The sequence below is a fragment of the Malaclemys terrapin genome, chromosome 4 (assembly GCF_027887155.1).
Source record: "Malaclemys terrapin pileata isolate rMalTer1 chromosome 4, rMalTer1.hap1, whole genome shotgun sequence".
In the NCBI taxonomy this organism is placed as follows: Eukaryota; Metazoa; Chordata; order Testudines; family Emydidae; genus Malaclemys; species Malaclemys terrapin.
In genome coordinates, this window is record NC_071508.1 from 88,961,178 (window position 1) to 88,978,897 (window position 17,720).

The following is a 17,720-nucleotide window of genomic DNA, read 5'->3' on the forward strand; positions in this document are numbered from 1 at the left end:
GTGCCAGCATTGTCCTTCTGGCTCGATGACTTCATACCCAAAGAAGGGTCCCATGGGAAGGCAAGCATGCTGTGCCTAGGCCAGCAGCATTACTATGAACCCTATGGTTACAGCTGTGAATGGTTACAGCTACGCTTTCTTGGATGCCTACAGGACTGGGCAGTTGATCTGTGGGCACTTGAAAGTTTTGGAAAACAAAGATAAGATGGTCATTTCCATTTTAGCCATCTGCCCAATTCCTTTTATATGCTTTCTCAAAGGAGCTGGGAGTCTCTCTCTAATTGAATTGGAAGGGCCAAGTATTGATCTCCAGCTTCATATTTTGTACAAATTGGTTACACTTGCAAAAGTGGGAATGCAAAAATGGGAGGCCAGGACTTCAACTTTGATTCTTTATACTCAAGAGCAAGCATGTGGGAGCCAGCATTTTTAACAACTGTACTGATGGTGGGAATGGGTCCAACTTGAAGAAGCAGGGAAGGGTCAATGGAATAATAAGGGGACAAATTGCACATCCAGAAAAGAAGGCATCTGACATTATCTTTCTCAGGCCAAGCCAAGAACGTGAATAGCAGGGGTCCCTGCCGTTGGCTCTGAAGAGCTGCAGGAGGTGGGTGAGCTGCAGTTTGCAATCCACAGGAGACGAGGCACCTGAAATCTATCAGATGTTTTTTTAACTGGTTACTCTGTCATTTTATTTTTGGAGAAGGTGTGGCAGAAGGGTTATGTTCAGCTAAGCAAAGGGAGGAGGTTCCCTCAACTGCATGAAAGAATGGCAGCTGCTACATACCAGGATTTGAGAGTTGGGTCTCCAGTAGGCAGGGGCAATCTGGTCCGTCAGCCAAGAGGTCACAGCTTTTGTGGGTCCCAGGCTGAGCTCAGACACAGACTGTGCCATGAAATTCATCCCATCCAATAGGCGCTGAGCTGCATTGTTGTTGTCTTTCAGAAATCCATCTGTCTATAACACAATGGGAATTTACATGAAAATGGAAAAACAGAGAAGGAAACGTTTACTTCTCCTAAGTAGATGCTTCTTGGAGGAAATGCACATCCACTGCTGCTGTTAAAATGGAGACCACCACCTGGAAGAATCACACTCCCATTTTTTTTAGAGAGAGGGGATGTCTTAATGGTTCAAACATTCACACCAGGTGTCCAAATGTTGACAAAGTCAACCCAGTTCTTCATCCTTCCAAGGTAGGCTGAGTACTGTTCAATTTACTGTGTGCAAGACTTTCAGTGGGACCTTAAAAAACAAGGTCCTGTCCTGACTCCTGTCTCATGTGGATATTGAATATCCCTTGGCACTTTCTGTAAGAGTAGGAGGTTTGCTCATATGTCCCTTACTCCCACTGTTGTTCAGCATGCTGTGCAGCAGTGACTGGATTTCAGTGGGGATGTGTCTAAGGAGCATATTGGGATGAAAGCCCACTACGCAAATGTAGAGTAATTTTACTTATTAATCAGAGATGGGAAAGACCTGTTAGGTTTTCTAGCTCATATCTTGGGGAGCACTGCAACATTGTGATGTGTCCAATCCAGTTTTAAATGTCCACTTGGGCAAAACTTGGCTGCCTCTTGCTATGAGGATGCCCACCCTGGAAAGGGCTCCATACTTCAAACAGCAGGGGCAGCTGCCATAACGAGAGTCAGTCCATTTTTTCTGCCATTATGCAAAAAAAAAAAAAAAAAGGGACAAAAAGAAACCACCCACACCTCCAAAGCACCCCAACAACAAGACTTACTCCTGGCCAGACGTGCTCGATTTCTGTCCTCACCACTGTGTCCACTGGATCTTGGTTCCCGAACCAGTACTGCCGGCTGCGGTACACCACTCCACAGTCGGGGCACTCAATCACATACCTGCAATGAGGAGCAAGGAGAACTGGTTACCTAGCAAGGGGCTGGAGGCCCAAAGGAGCTGGAAGAGGAAAAGAAAGGGAGAGCAGAAAGACTGCCTGCTCCTGCACTCACCCTGACCAGGCGTACTTGGCAAGGCCCATCCAAGGAGAATCAGTGGAAGCAGATGTTTTTGGCACCACACTGACCTCCTTCCCACGCTCGTAACAGGCCTGGAACAGGAGTGTTTGATTAGAATCACATATTTTGGCATCGCAGACACCAAGTCCCATGTGATTGTTTGGTCACAAGTGGATTTAAAGGCCTTATCTGATGTGTGTTTGTGGAGATTGTTTGTTAAAGGGGCCACGTGATGGACCTCATCATTGATAATGGAATTTTTGTGCATTTATAACCCAAATGATGTCATTTGTCTAAACAACAATAAAATTATGGCTGTGGGTGAAGTAACCCCCAGGCTCCTCCATGTGACCTTTGAGTTACATACACCCTCCCCCCCAAAATCAACATTAGGGGTGGCTGGTAGGAAATAGGGAGAGCAATTCAGGGATTTATACAGTCAGTGTACTGAGACTGAAGAGGAACATCTAGAGTTTAACCTGTCCTGGGAAATGGCAGCAACGCAGCCCTCGGTGATTCAGCCAGCGAAAAATGCAAGCAGAGCGACTGGGCTGGTGGCAAACAGAATCATTACCCAAGAACTGTTAAAGATCGACAGGAATCTTGTTGCCAAGTCAAGGCCAAAGGGCTGTTCCCACGAGTCTTCAACAGAAAAGAGGAGCAAGACCACAGGCACATGAGAGTAACATTTCTCATTCCCAGGGCATGGGTTCCCCTCTTCTCCCTCTCCATGTACTGGACCCCGTCCCTAGGGTTCTGTTTACCTTGCAGGTATAGACTCTGTTATCGTACTGGTGGGAGTATCTGCAGCGGCTCTTGGCTTCATGAGGAACTCCTTCTTTCGTATGGTTCATGCTGTTCTTACAGCCACACCTGAAGTTCAGAAGCAAACAGTGAGCAGGCTAGAGAGTCACTGATACAGGACAGATGTTGGTATAAGGACAGCTAAGTTGCCAGATCTAAAACTAGGTTTTATTCAATATTTAATGTTTGTATAGTCCCTTTAATCCCAAAGCACTTTAAAAGCTGTACATCCAACAGTGACTTCATGGGCCATTGAAATGCAGCCACCACGGAGTGGGGTAAGCAGCGGTGTCACAGCAACATTATACAGCAATTTAGTACAGGATTAGATACTGTATCCAACAGAAGCTTCACAGGGAATCTAGATGGAACTAAGCAAGTTTAGAATTTGGCCAAGACATGAGAACTAACATCCCAGCTCTCACAAAGAAATTCTAGAGAATCTTTAATGACCACAAAAGACAGAGAACCTAGTTTTACATCTTATTTGATAGACAGGACTTCCAGCAGCACAATCCTCCATAGCACCATGCTGATACACCTCAATACAGTCTCAGGCTAGGTCTACACTACCCGCCTGAATCTGCGGGTAGAAATCGATCTCTCGGGGATCGAATTATCGCGTCTCGTCGGGACGCGACAATCGATCCCCGAATCGACGCTCTTACTCCACCAGCAGAGGTGGGAGTAAGCGCCGTCGATGGGGAGCCACGGAGGTCAATTTTGCCGCCGTCCTCACAGCGGGGTAAGTCGGCTCCGATAGGTCGAATTCAGCTAAGCTATTTGCGTAGCTGAATTTGCATATATTAAATCGACACTCCCCCCCCCGTAGTGAAGACCTGCCCTTAGAAGGATGACTGCCACCTACTGAATTACCAGCACCACTTCCCACACTACCTGGGCTTTCCTTAGACAGGACTTGCAGTCAAGTTCTGATGCACTGAGAGGTCAGTATGCAAAATTTCATCAGCCCCAATGGGTGTGGCTTCAGGTAAAAGTCCAAGGCTGGGTGGATGTATGTTTTGGTGATGTTTATGTAATGAATATAACAGAAAGTCTCACAGGCAATTATTTCTGACTTCAAGGGATTCTTGTAGACCACTCATTTCACACTCTGCCCTTTGAGGGACTTGCAAGTTCTGAGACCACATGCTTATGAACACCATGGAAGAGATGCGGGCAAAAAGAGATTACACTGATACTTAACTTGCAATATTGCGGATTCCGCAATATTAGGTTTCCACTGCAATTTTGACACGGGAGCCCCAGGCGGCCGCTCTCAGCCCCATGGGCTGACAGTGGAAAATCACAGGAAAAGTAATAATGGATTTTATTACTGCAAATAATAATGTCCATTATTACTTTTCCTCAATTTTCTATGACTTGTCTGTAACTCAGCCGCAATTTTTTGACATTCGTCCCGCAATTCAAGTAGGGCCTTACTGCTATATGAAAAAGAGTTCATATTGTCTAGCTGGAACACAGAGACAGCAGCCTCCACAGTACACACATCAAACTGCTTTTCAGGGAGTTCAAATGGGTTCTGGTGTCAGGGGAAACATACAAATTCTGTATTCAGACTAAGGAGTTACCACACTGATGTCACCACTATGCTGATGATGCTTCTCCAGGGTACTTGTGACCTCACTATGACAATGCATTCTGATACTACAGATCTTGACAGCACTGTCTCCCAAAGGGATGAGGGTGTGTTTCTTGCCTACTTACCCACAGCTGAGGCATACAGTAGAGCAGGTGAAATACTCATCCGGAAAGAAGGAGCTGTGAGCCATCTGGTCATCAGGGATCTCACCGCTGAACCGATCGCTCAATGCCTGTCAGACCAAGTGAGAGAAATTGCTGAGGAATTCAGAGCAACAAGGACATTGATTCACCAGGCCAGTGACAGCCTTCTGGAAAGGTACACATCTTCATGGACATCCTGGGAGGCTGCTCATGGATACTCTGTGGGTTCCTCTCTGGGAGAGGGCCAGCTGGGCTGTGTAGCTAACAAATCACGGCTCACTGACCAGGAAACCATACGGGTATGAGCTACAAAGGAAAAATATAATCCCCTCTGCCTTCCCTGTAATACAGTCCGAACAAAATCAACAATCTTGCATGTGGCAGGGAGATGGAATGGATGATCTCAAGGGTTTTTTCCATCTCTAACTTCCATGATAGGGCAGAAGGGGTTGGAAGAAGAAGGTTGCACAGAATAAATAGCTGGATAAAAAGGGTTTTGTCAGAAATCCCTTGAAGTCAGAAATAATTCCACACCAAAGGAGACAACATTTGATCCTACATACTCAACAAACCATGCAAGGTTTGAGCTAGGTGACTTACATTAACTAGCATTAATTAAGGCCATTGGGAACCATATAGCTAACATCCTGCAAAACTTTATTTTTAGTGATGGGGAAATAGTGCAAGTTTCCCTCCTGGGGCCTTCTCAAAGTGCCTCAATCCTATTCTGCAGGAACCACATATGAGGTGAAAAGGGAGCTCACTCTCCATGGTCCATTCAGTCCTTGGCTTTTGAGCTCATACTGCAAACAAGCATGATAATTAGGGCCAGTTGTGATGGTAGCTTCTGTGATGGAGACATGTCTCCACTGGGACCTGGGATTTGTCTACACTGGCAATTTACAGCGTTGCAACTTTCTCGCTCAGGGGTGTGAAAAAACACCCCCCTGAGCGCAGCAAGTTTCAGCGCTGTAAAGCGCCAGTGTAGACAGCGCTGGCAGCTACGCCCCTCGTGGAGGTGGGTTTTTTAGAATGCTGGGAGAGCTGTCTCCCAGCACTGCGCCGCAACCACACAAGCCACGTTAAAATGCTACTTTAGCGTTGCCAGTGTAGACTAGCCCCTGGACAGTGACCAAACACATTCTACACAAACCACTAAGTGGCTCTCAACTGTCAGTGCCTTTTGATTACTGATGTGGGCCAGATGTGAACTGGCAGCACCATAAACAAAATGTGGCAATAGCCTTTAAATTCTTGAGAAAAATAAACTACCACAGAACACATGCTGCGGGAATGGTGAAGAGGCTGATATTCTTCTCTTCAAAAGAAATCACTTTTCTTCTTTCACTAAAAAACCAACAAAGCAAAATAACAGACTCTGCCCACACTCCTTCCCTATTAGATACTCAGAATTATGTACCGCCCCGGTGGAACTATGTTCCTGACCTTCATTGGTCCCAAGGGTCAGATCTGTATCTAGAGAAGAAAGGCAAGAAAATACTTTCTCTTGTAGGGAAACTGAGGAAAACATTTGCTGCAAATCTATGTCTAGGTGACTGCCTGGAGATCAGTTACCCTGGCAACAACATAGATCTCTCCATTTTCAACCATTTTGGTACAACTGTGTCTGGCTTGGGCATTTATAATGTGCCTGCCGCTGCTAACTCTGAGCTTCCTGTATTATCAGGTATTTAAAAAGCTACATTTAATGCTTTAAAGAGGCAGAATAATGTTATTTTAAAAGTTTCATTTTTACAGGCTTTGTTTACCACTAAGCCTGAACTAAACATCACCTCTAATAGGCAACTCTATCTATGTAAGGTTTTCCTGGAGAGCCCGTCACGATAATACTGAAGAGCTGAATAAATGAACTAAATATCATGCTACTACTTTAAAGAGTTACCACATTCTCTAATACAATGTAATTTGACTTTTATGTATGTATCAATCTCTACCAGGCAATCAATTCCTGAGGGTCCCTTGGGTGACTATGCACAAAGTAAAATAATAATATTATAAAAATTAAAACTCCTCACATATTTTATTTTGTGAGGCATTTTGGAAAAGACAAGTGCCATACTGTTAATCTGTCCATTTGCTTTGGTAAAATAAGTCTTTCAAGAGATGTTATGAAGGCCAAAAGTGTAACTGGGCTTAATTTTTTTGTTTTTAATAAGATCATGGAGGATAGGTCCATCAATGGCTATGAGTCAGGATGGTCAGGTATGCAACCTCATGCTCTGGGTGTTCCTAAACCTCTGCCTGCTAGAATCATAGACTCATAGGACTGGAAGGGACCTTGAGAGGTCATCTAGTCCAGTCCCCTGCACTCAGGGCAGGACTAAGTATTATCTAGACCATCCCTGACAGGTGTTTGTCTAACCTGCTCTTAAAAATCTGAAGCAATGAAAATGCCCACCAGGAGGCAGCGTATGAGTGCAGGGGACAGAACTTTCACAGAAGCCAGAGCCAGGCCGTGGAACTCACTCCCTCAGGAAATAATAGTGGCCAGAGGAATAACCATTTTCAGAACCAGATGCAAAACTCTTTTCTTAAACTTTCTGAGGGAGAACCAAGTTCGTCACAAGCATACATACATAGAAAATAATCATGCTCTTTCTCCTACAGAGAGAGAGTGATTGTTATTCTTATTTTTAAATACTTAGGAAGCCCACTGGTATTATGGTGATAAGGACATAGATATATTAGAGAGATCTTCAGCCTCTCTTCCACCGCTCCAGCTCCTTTCCATCAGCCCTCAAGTATACTACTGTATCTCTAATCCTAACAATCCCTCCCTTGATCTCACTTGCTTCTCCAGCTACTGCCACATCTCCCTCCTTCCCTTTGCCTCCCAGCTCCTTCAGTATACTGTCTGTACCCAGTGCCTTTACTTCCTCACCTCTCAGATCCCTTGCAATCAGAACCTAGGAACTGGGTCAGATCAATGGTCCATCTAGCTCAGTATCCTGTCTTCTGACAGTGGTCAATGCCAGGTGCTCCAGAAAGAATGAACAGAACAGGCAATCAGCGAATGATCCACCCCCTCTTGTCCACTCCCAGCTTCTGACAATCAGAGGCTAGGGACACCTAGAACATGGGGTTGTATCCCTGATTATCTTGGCTAATAGCCACTGATGAACCTATCCTCCATGAACTTTTCTTTTTTGAACCCCGCTATAGTTTTGGCCTTCACAGCATTCCCTGGCAACAAGTTCCATAGGTTGACTGTGTGTTGCGTGAAGAAATACTTCCTTTGGTTTGTTTTAAACCTGCTGCCTATTAATTTCATTGGATGACCCTGGTTCTTACGATATGTGAAGGAATAAAAAAAAAACGACTCCCTTATTCACTTTCTCCACAACATTCATGATTTTATAGACCTCTATCATATCCCCTCTTAGTCATCTCTTCTCAGTTTCTACCCTTATCACTGCACTGATGCTGCTCTTAAGAAAGTTATTGATAACCTCCTCCTGGCCAGATCCACGAGCATCTTTATAAATATCCTCCATGAACTGTTTGTCACTTGCAATAAAGTTTATCACTCTTTCCTCCCCCAGTTAGCTTCCTCTTAGGTGTGGGTTTGAGATTTTGCTTTTCTGATTCTCCTTTAACCTTTCCATCTGATTCTTCAGGGGGTCTCCATAAGTTCTTCTTTATTTTCCCCCTGTCCTGCTGTCTTCCCCTAGCATAGAGCCACCCAGCCCATTCAACCATCTATATGAGAGACATTGAAGACTTGCCTTTTCTCCAGATAGCTGCAATTCTGCATTAGAGCTTTGTGTGGAACTTTATTAGAGTACATGATACTTGGGAATGGTGCCACAGACATGAATAAGGACCCCAGGAGCCTCTTCCCCAACCGCTGGTGAGCCCCACACTGCAGCAAATGACTTACTTTCAGTGCTTTGAAGATAACCCCAGGTTGTCGTGGGGAACGGGTGGTATTGTTCTCCAGCTGGTGCTCCACTTCTATCCGAAGTCCCGAGAAGTCTGTGGGGGGATTGTAAGTCCTCGTTCCCTTGTAGTGGATTGAGCTGAAGGCTTCGGGGAAGCGGCTCAGTTTCCGGAACCGATCCTGGATGAGTTTTTCAGGCGCCTCAGAGGGGTGATCTAAACCCATTCAAAAGCAGTAACAGGTGTATTAACAACTGTTGGTTTAACATAATACTATTCAACAATCAGGCAGTGCTTTAACAATGCAAAGTGCTATACTCATATTCCTAACCACTCCTCACCACCCTTCTGTGATGCAGATAAACAAGTATTCCCCATTTGACACATGGGCAGAATGAAACATTTTCAAAAGTCACCTCTGTTTTGGATACAGTGTTAGCCCCCTACAACCGAAGTTGAGAGATGCTGAGCACAGCTAAAACTGAAATCAATGGGAACTGTGGGTGGTCAGAATCTCTGAAAATCTGGGCTTACTGGTCCTAAAACTGGGCACCAAAAATTAGAGGCCAATTTGGAATATTTGACATTAAGTAAACAAACTTTATGTTAAAGTGTGTTAGAACTCAGCAGTTCCTGGCTCCGGGTCACTAGGCCACACGGTGAAAGGTTTAGCGTTAGTGCCTTCATTCCCACCACTCCTTATATGTTCATTCTACATGCAAACCAGATGGCAGGAAAGGGAGAGTCTACGTCTACCCTCCCCCAGAAAACCCAGCAATACAGAATTAGCAATTTCAGGTCAGACCAACAGTCTACCAACTCCTAGAACGTGCTTCCAGCAATGGAATATGGTGTATGCTTCACAGGAAGGCAAATCCCCACCCCTTTTTAAAAAACAAACAAACAAACCACACATCCCAAACACTGTCCCTCAAGCTGGATAACTGTGTGTTGCTGCATATGGTGTGTGTTAGGGGGGTGGATTCCCTTCTGGCTTCCACAGAGATCAGCCGATGCTCTCAAGTATATGTTTTTATTACCCTGCCTTTGTGCATATAACTACAACTGTCATTATTGGTCATAAAATTAACCAGCTACAGCATTTGACTCTGACCTCCTGAGGCAGCAAATTCCAGCAGCTAACTACATGCTGTGTGAAATCTTGCTTCCTTATTTGTTCTACATTTACCTACCAAGGTGAGAAGGTGATGCCATTTTTATATAGCCACTTTGTTGCTTAAATACATTCTGAAAAATAACCATAGGGAGATGCTGGGCTGAGTTCCTTGGTTTTTCTATTTGCTTAGCGCCTTGTGGTCCGCAAACATCCAGCCTAAAGAAGACAGCAACAATATTGTGGGCCTGCAGGGAGCTGCTGTGGTCTTGCACAGCAGGGCACTTCTGGATGCACACAAACAGAAGGAAGCTAAACCCTGTCTGCACTGATGTAGCCAGGTGCACTGACCAAGGCTTCCCTCAAAATATTAGAGCATGGTAGGGGTGGGAAAAGCCAAAACAGGGTTTAGTGTACACTTTGAAAGAGTAGGTGAACTCCTGGTCCCTGTAAAGTCAATTACAAAAGGCCCACTGACGTCAATGGAGTTAGGATTTCACCCATAGATGTGTAACAAGCCATATGACTTAAATATGCTTAGTCTGGCATGCAATGAACCAAGTTAAAATGCTGAAGAAGGAAATAGACAGTGGTGAGAAATGAAAACATAGTGGTGCTGACCCCCTGTAAGGCATTGAAGGAAAACCTACTGGCAATATTGCATATATTTAGCAATATTTTTAGGAAGAAGCAGGACAACCCACCAGCAACTGGTGACCACACACTCAGTCTGTGTTTCCTAGAAGTCATGCCTGCCTAGGAATGGTACCAATCCCCAGAAATCCCAGTGCCCAGGGAAGGGTTTATAAACAAGTCCATTTCATATTTCTTACCCATTTAGTTCTGTAAGTATGATCTGTTTTAATTTATTTTTGTGACAGGGTCCTCTACATCCCTATCATAATGTTAGGGTCCCCCACTTTCACTTGCCCTCACTCTATTACCCATCCTCCTGGGCCAATGCCACAGTCACTGTCCTATGTTGAGGAGGATCACAGGAGATTCCCTTCAGGACTAATCAGTGTTGGTCATTAACTGGCTAACTGGGTTGCTACCCTGTGACATAAATCTCTCATTCCACCATCAGAGAATAGCATGCTGCCTCTGCAGACCCTCTGCCATCCTGAAACATGAGCAAGACCAGACTTTCACCCAGATCTTCCACATGGCAGTCCAATTAACAGATAACATTTAGCTATATTTTGAATCACTGTTTCTTTCTCTCTACTCACCGGAGCCCAGTAGCTTGGTGTGCACAGTCTCATGGAAGATAATGACTGCAGGACCCAGAGTGGACAAGGGAACATCCAAGCCACAGCGGGCTGTGGTTGCCTTCAGCTCCTTAGTGAAATGTTTCAGGTAGGCCTCTGAAGCATCCCCAAGGAATTTGAAGAGGTCATTGTGGAGTCTGTCAGCATGCGTACGGTAGATAACAAGGTCAGAGATGGCCAGGACCTTAAGAAGCAGCCGCGTTCTTTGACTCACGTTCACTGTGGCCCCAAGCAGACCTTCTGTGTCAATCACCACCATTTTGTGGACAGGGTCATAGCCTGCCCATACACCAACTGTGCAGGATTCTTGGGCTGGAGATGTCTTAAATACCTCACGACCATAGAAGAAAGTGTGGTTAAGGGTGTGTGACTTGCCATCCCCAGTGTTCCCAAAGATGGACACCACCTTCAGGTGTTGGTCAGGCTTGCAGTCCAGTTTCTTAATAAAGTCTTCTTCATTCATCACCTTCCAAAATAAGAAAATTACAACATTATAGATGGGAAACTAGAAAAGACAACACTAAAAGCAGAGCTGGCTTCAGGGCTCACAGCGTTCGTGAGGATGAGCAATTTCCATTTCGGTCCTTTATAAACCTTACAAACATATAGGAGTCCCAGGCAAAATTTTCAAAAACACCAAAATGTTGTAGGAGCTTAAGTCTCATTGACTTTTAATGGGACCCAGGCTTCTAAGTCATGTAGGTGCTCTTGCCCTCCATCATCAGTGGCCAAATGACAGCTCCTCCATATCCTATCACCAATTCTCCAAGCCAGTTCCCCCCCTCACCCTCCCAGAGCAATACATCTTATGGGATGAGTAGGAAAAAAAAAAAAAAAAAGACAGATTTAGATCCAGACTTCTGAAGTGAATTAAAGCAATTTTTAAAGCAGGTTTTTCAAAACTGCAAGACAGACCTGCTATTCCACCTTGTAATATACTTGACTGGGCCCTTTTTTTTTTTTTTTAAACCACAACAGTTTAAAAAACAAAACAAAACAAAAACCACTGCACCTGGCCTTCAATACATCTGGTTTCCGGGGCTTTTACTTGGGATAAGTGAGACTTGTCATAAATTTAATGGCAGATTGTGAGACATTTCTGTTCAGATAGCACAGCAACGGGGCGCAGATAAAAGAGATGATCAGATAGACAAGGCAGGCTCACCTGAAATCCTAATTTCAATTGCAGAATAACAGTGCTTTAGAGTTCAAAGTTTTTGTCCTGCTCAAGGTCTGGTTATTGTAGTTTGCCATGTGTGTCCACATGGGGACAAGGCATCCTTCCTTCAATAGGTGTTTGCTCAAGAAAATTTGTGTCACAAGAAGAGCAAAATAAAAACACTTACTGAGAGGGATTAAATTCAGTTCATTCCCCCCCTTGACTCCTCCCATGGAGTTCCCTACGATAGCAAAGGGCACTGATTTCCCTTCTACTTGCCACTAATTTCTGGAGGCCTGGGCCATAGACTCATAGACTTTAAGGTCAGAAGGGACAATTATGATCATCTAGTCTGACCTCCTGCACAACGCAGGCTACAGAATCTCACCCACCCACTTCTGTATCAAAACCTGTGTCTGAGCCACTGAAGTCCCCAAATCATGGTTTAAAGACTTCAAGGTGCAGAGACTCTTCCATCTCCCAGGAAAAGGAATAGAAAAGATTTCTTCCCATATGCTACTCCTCTCACAAGTGTGTCCCAAAACTCCCCTCCCCTGCAGGTTAGTATGGTTGGAACATCTCGGAACACAAGATCCACAGAGGTCAGGAGGCAGTCAATGGATTCTTTGAATAGGTTTATTCTTAGATCACTGATTCAGGTTCTTAAGCCCCACCCTGCTATGGTGAAATCTGTGAGCAAGATGTAGACTGTACATTAAAATAAAGCGAGTCTGTGTTCCAGACACAGCATTCAGAAGGAGAAATTATAGAGTATGGGTCCAGGGTAGTTACAGGCAGCCTCACAACATGAGAGAAAGAAGGAAACCATCCAGAAGCACCTCTCCTTCTCGTCTGCCCTTTACGTGGAGTTATCAGGCTTTCCAGGGACAGAGTGGGAAGGACAAAGGCACACCCAGGTTTTAGCTGGGGGCAGGAGTGTGCCTGTTTTTGACAGCTGTGTGTTTAAAGGACAGCTTCAGATGCTCAACTATATTGTGACTGATTAAGGCAATTGCGTATGTAAGGCTCAATGCAGAAGCCTCGCCCTTTAAAAACATCTGCTATGTTTCCTACTCCAGCCCTTTTCCAAGGATGCCAGTCTTTAAAGAAAAAATAATCTGTTCTTAACCCCTTCCTCCCTGTGCCCCAGAAGCCAGCATTAGCCATAGTGCCCAACTATTATGGCCTCGGCACTCCCTGGAGGCCAGATGGGCAACAGCTTTGTTAAAATAATTGCTTAACTATTGGCTGGGCAACCAAGTGGGGATATTTCAGTGGCTTTGGTTACATGTGGTCAAGGTGTCTGGTGTGAGATGTCTGGGTAGGGGAGTATCAGCATTGTTGGCAGCATGAAGGCACTAGAGAGAGTCAGAGAAGGCCAGCTCCACACAGAATTCCCAGCAACAGGTTTGCAATTCATTAGGGGCCTGATCCTGGACCAGGCCCTCACTGGGCAGAGGCAGTGAGCCCCGGCACCTCTTTCATTACAAATTAAGCACTGGACAGGGGCATTAATGGGATATGAATCTGCATAGCTCCAATGTTAGTGTTCAGCACGCTCTCTTCTAAAATTACACCATGCCAGTGACCTGAACACTGAACTGTTTCACCTCTTTCCAATGCACTGAATACACTTGGGCATCCCTAGAGAATACAACTGTGTGAAATCCAGCCACAGCAACTGGCTTACCAATTTCCCCTCCCAGATTTGGTCCATTTACACCAGCCAATGACAATTGTTAAGCTTCATCCCAACTGAAAGCAATGAAGATCTAGAACTCAAATGTTTGCTTGCTCCTTCTTTTTTTGGGGTTGGTTGAAGGTCCTAAAGAGACACAGTTCTGCCAGGGTTTGCAACAGCATCTCCTGTTGTTGATGCCAAGTCCTGGGTGGTGGCAGCCCATCTAACCCAAACACAGCTGTGGAAGTTTCTCATGCTGCCTAACACCACCCCTCTAAAGTGACAATATCAGTGGACACTGGGGCGGGGGGGGGGGGGGGGGGGGGGAGCACACAAAACCACACCCATAAATGACTCTGCAACATCTGATTTCAGAGAAAGAACTGCACTATCTAAAAAGACTGCCCTTTTCCTTAGCCCCCAGTCTCCCTGCCCATATTCCTCTTTCTTCCCTTTTGCCATTTCTAACATTGGAGATTCATTTACAGCTTTATTATCCTTAGAGATCATAACTGATAAACACACTCTTCTACCTCTAATAAAAAGAGATCTTATCTTATTCCCCATATCACAGGTTATAACCATGTTTATTCTTATTTTCTGTATGGGTATATATATGATATTTGCATTTGTGTTAATAATTGTCATATACTTACATAAAAGCACCTCTCTAATGTGCACTTTGATGACATCCCCTGAGTGGGTTGTTAGTGGGTTTGAATGTGGAACCTTCAGCACTGAAAGCATGAAACTCTACCACTATAGTTAAAGGGATCACTTTTGTAGCTGATAGGAGCTGTAGACTCTTATCCTTCTGTGCGGATCAGCCACTAGACTGGGACAAAGATCCACAGTGCTAATGTGGTTCATGTTTGGCTCACTTGTAGAGGGAATTATATACTTAGAAATTTATAACAACTAATCTAATAACATGAAACTTGAGCAATAATAAAAGCAAAGAGAACTGTTAACATAACTTCTCTTGATCATCCTGAGGACATGAAACACAGATTGTCAAAAAACTTGGATGTTAACTTGTCTGGAAGCTAAGTACATTGTTTTGAACTTTACCCAATAAAGGGCCTGATTCAAAGCCCACTGAAGTCAACGCATATCTTTCCAGAGATTTATGGGCCATATGGACTGACGGGACCAGGGAGAAGGTAAAAAGATAGCTCAAGACTCCTAAGATGAACCTCCTGACCATGAATTTCTTGACACTGATCTCATTCATTAACAATATATGTTAAAGTTCATGTAAAAAAAAAAAAACATAAAATGAAAACATTCTCTATAACTGGCACCCAAACAACCTTAACTCTGACCCACAGGTAAAACACTCACAACAACTACCACGTCTAAATTAATCTTATCCATTTTTCACAGAACTTTCTCCTCTCAGAACTGTGCATAAGACCTTATATGTCTTACTCTTATTCATGCAAAGGTTATACAAAGCCTGCCTCTTCATAAGCCATACACAATTCACAAACTCAACAATGCTTCATGATATTCAGGTAGTGTTGTATAGATAGTCTTGAACTGAAGTTTGGAATTCTATTGGTTTGAATTGTATTGGTTATTGCATTTTAAAATCCTACTCTTTGACTGGGTTCATTTTGGCACAGCATGTCTGGTGACTAAAACTTAAAAGTGTTGTCAATCTATAGTTTTAGATGCCAAACGTACAAATCATCAAATGTATCATTCAACAGACTCATTTGACAACCAATATACCACAGCATCCCCCAACATACAACCGCAGTGTATATTAAAAAAAAAAAAAATCAATGGAAAAATAAATGACAAGATTCCTGGCAGTGTGTTCAAATGTGTGTCATATATATCAATTTTCAAACATCTGCAATAAACCACTGTCTAGACAAAAATAGCAAAAATAAATGAATCCCAAAAGGACTTTTTTCATTCTGAAAATCATTGTTTGTTCGTTTGTAAGTTATGCAATACAAACCATTCTATTTCTACACTTCTAAAAATCATTTTTAAAACTTGTAATACCTACATAAATTCAGACCAATGGCTCTTTCAACTAAAGACAGAGTGGGAAAGAGTCAAATTAAGCTTTATAATGGAATAGCAGTTGCAATTTTAACTGTGTGGTCTCACCCAGTGCCTCCATAACAGACAGCACTGAACTTCTGAAATACAGAAGTCAGGCATTTTTAGGCAACGAATCTCAGACAGGGTTAGCATTTAAATCATAGAAGTTGGAAATCAAAGAGACCCAGTCCATCTCTCCCAAGGCAGCATGGCTTCCTATGACACTAATGTTTTGGCCAGTTCAGTTTTAAATTATTCAAACTACGGGGCTCCATCCAGGGCTGGATTATGGCCGAGGCACTACAGACCCAGGCTTAAAATGCCAGCTCCTGGAATCAGGCAATGAAATCAGAATCTCAGCTTTCGTTGGGAAAAAAAACAAAATCTAGGCCATATGGTTGTGAATTGAAGTCTGAAAATATGAACTGAGTAGAACAGATGGAACAATATCTGTCTGGTTCTGCAAACTGAGAGAATGGCTCTGAGAGGTGTGAACTACTCCATGCATCTCAATGCTTTGGGGTGCCCCACCAGCACCACCCCACAGAGGAAACTGTGCCATGAGAAAAGCGCAGTAGACCCACCCACCAACCCCAATACACCTCAGCTGCTGAGATAGTTACTGGGGGGCCTCACGGTGCTGCTCCTACAGATGGGACTCCTGTTGATGTCCTTGCTGCCCCCCAGGGGAGGGGAGCAGGGGAAAGTCCCTGCTGTCACTCCAGGGGAAAGGGACTCTCTACGAGCGGAGGGAGCCCTCCCTCTGCCATGCCACTCCAAGTGGGATGCAGGACCATAGAATGCAGATGGGGCCATAGTGGGGCTCTGCGTTATGGTGCGCCTAGGGACTCAGATTGCCTTAATTCAACCCTGTTTCTATCACTCCTTTCCAGCTTTCAAATGCCTCAGAGACCAGATATTCCATTCTGAGCAGGCAGTGTGAAAGTGGGCCACAAGGATCAAAGCGGAGCGTTTAGTCTAAAAGGTAATCTGTAGATTTGGTTTTCTACTCAGTTTATCAAATATGTCTTCTTTCTTGTCATGAGATTTTTTTTGTGTGAAAAGTCTTTCCAAAAGTAGTTAATTTATAACATCACGTATTCCTTACTTAAAATCTAATTTTTCATAGTGAATTAGACCCTGATCCTGCACATGTTTAATTTTATAGTACCCTGAGTAGTCTCATAGACTTCAATAGGACTAATAAAGATAGGTAACCATGGGCATAAATATTTGCAGGAACAAGACCTTATACCATCATAGGCCCTAATTCTGAGAGACAGCCCAGGCAGTGGGGAGGGAAGGGAACAAAAGAGGCTTTAAATCAACTTTGTGCCTCTAGAATTCTATATGTGGCCCCCACAGCTGCCTATGGGCCACTGTCAGCCCAGAATAGTCAGAGCACAGCTCACTCCAGCCATGCCCCTTCCCATCATTAACTCTCCCCTTGTGTTGGGGGCTCCAAGGAGTTGCATAGAACTGTTCCACCAGGGAAGCCACTTAACACTGAGGGTATTCCCTAAGGTGAGGCCACTGTACCCTTTTTTGCCTATGGAATGGTGTAAAGGGGCCACAGTAGGGAGAGAATCAGGGCTATCTTTATTCTTAGAATGAAAATTCTTCAGGGAGGAGGCAGTATCTTCATGTGTGTTTGTACAGCTCCTAGCACAATGTGATCCTGATTGGCACATCTGAGCATTAAATAATAACATAACATTATTATTGAAAAGTAGAGGCTGTCCACACCTGGAACATGAGACGGGTGGGCTCTTGCCTGTGAAAGGCAAGAAGACAGGAGTGAGAAAACCTTTTTTACAAATTTTGGGCAAGCAATGGAGACTGTGAATCCAATTTCAAAGGTCATAAGGCAGACCAGGCATATTGTGGGGGAAAACTGTAAAGAGGCCCCATTACCTTGCCACAGCCCTGAGACAAGATAGTGATTGGGAACCAAGCAATTACCAGGGAGGGTACATCCATGAGGGGCAGCTGGGTGGTATG

The 17,720-nt window shown here is 44.2% G+C and overlaps 1 protein-coding gene across 1 annotated transcript in view; it reads right to left on the minus strand.

Moving 5' to 3' along the window:
* ZFYVE1 (zinc finger FYVE-type containing 1) overlaps nucleotides 1–17,720 on the minus strand; it is a 33,425-nt gene that overhangs the window by 6,574 nt on the left and 9,131 nt on the right. The window contains exons 3-9 of the mRNA XM_054026814.1: nucleotides 10,780–11,284; nucleotides 8,435–8,649; nucleotides 4,516–4,622; nucleotides 2,748–2,856; nucleotides 1,978–2,075; nucleotides 1,749–1,866; nucleotides 791–961 (exon numbers count right to left, since the gene is read on the minus strand). Coding sequence (XP_053882789.1) covers nucleotides 791–961; nucleotides 1,749–1,866; nucleotides 1,978–2,075; nucleotides 2,748–2,856; nucleotides 4,516–4,622; nucleotides 8,435–8,649; nucleotides 10,780–11,284 — 1,323 coding nt within the window. The remainder of the gene's footprint in view (nucleotides 1–790; nucleotides 962–1,748; nucleotides 1,867–1,977; nucleotides 2,076–2,747; nucleotides 2,857–4,515; nucleotides 4,623–8,434; nucleotides 8,650–10,779; nucleotides 11,285–17,720) is intronic.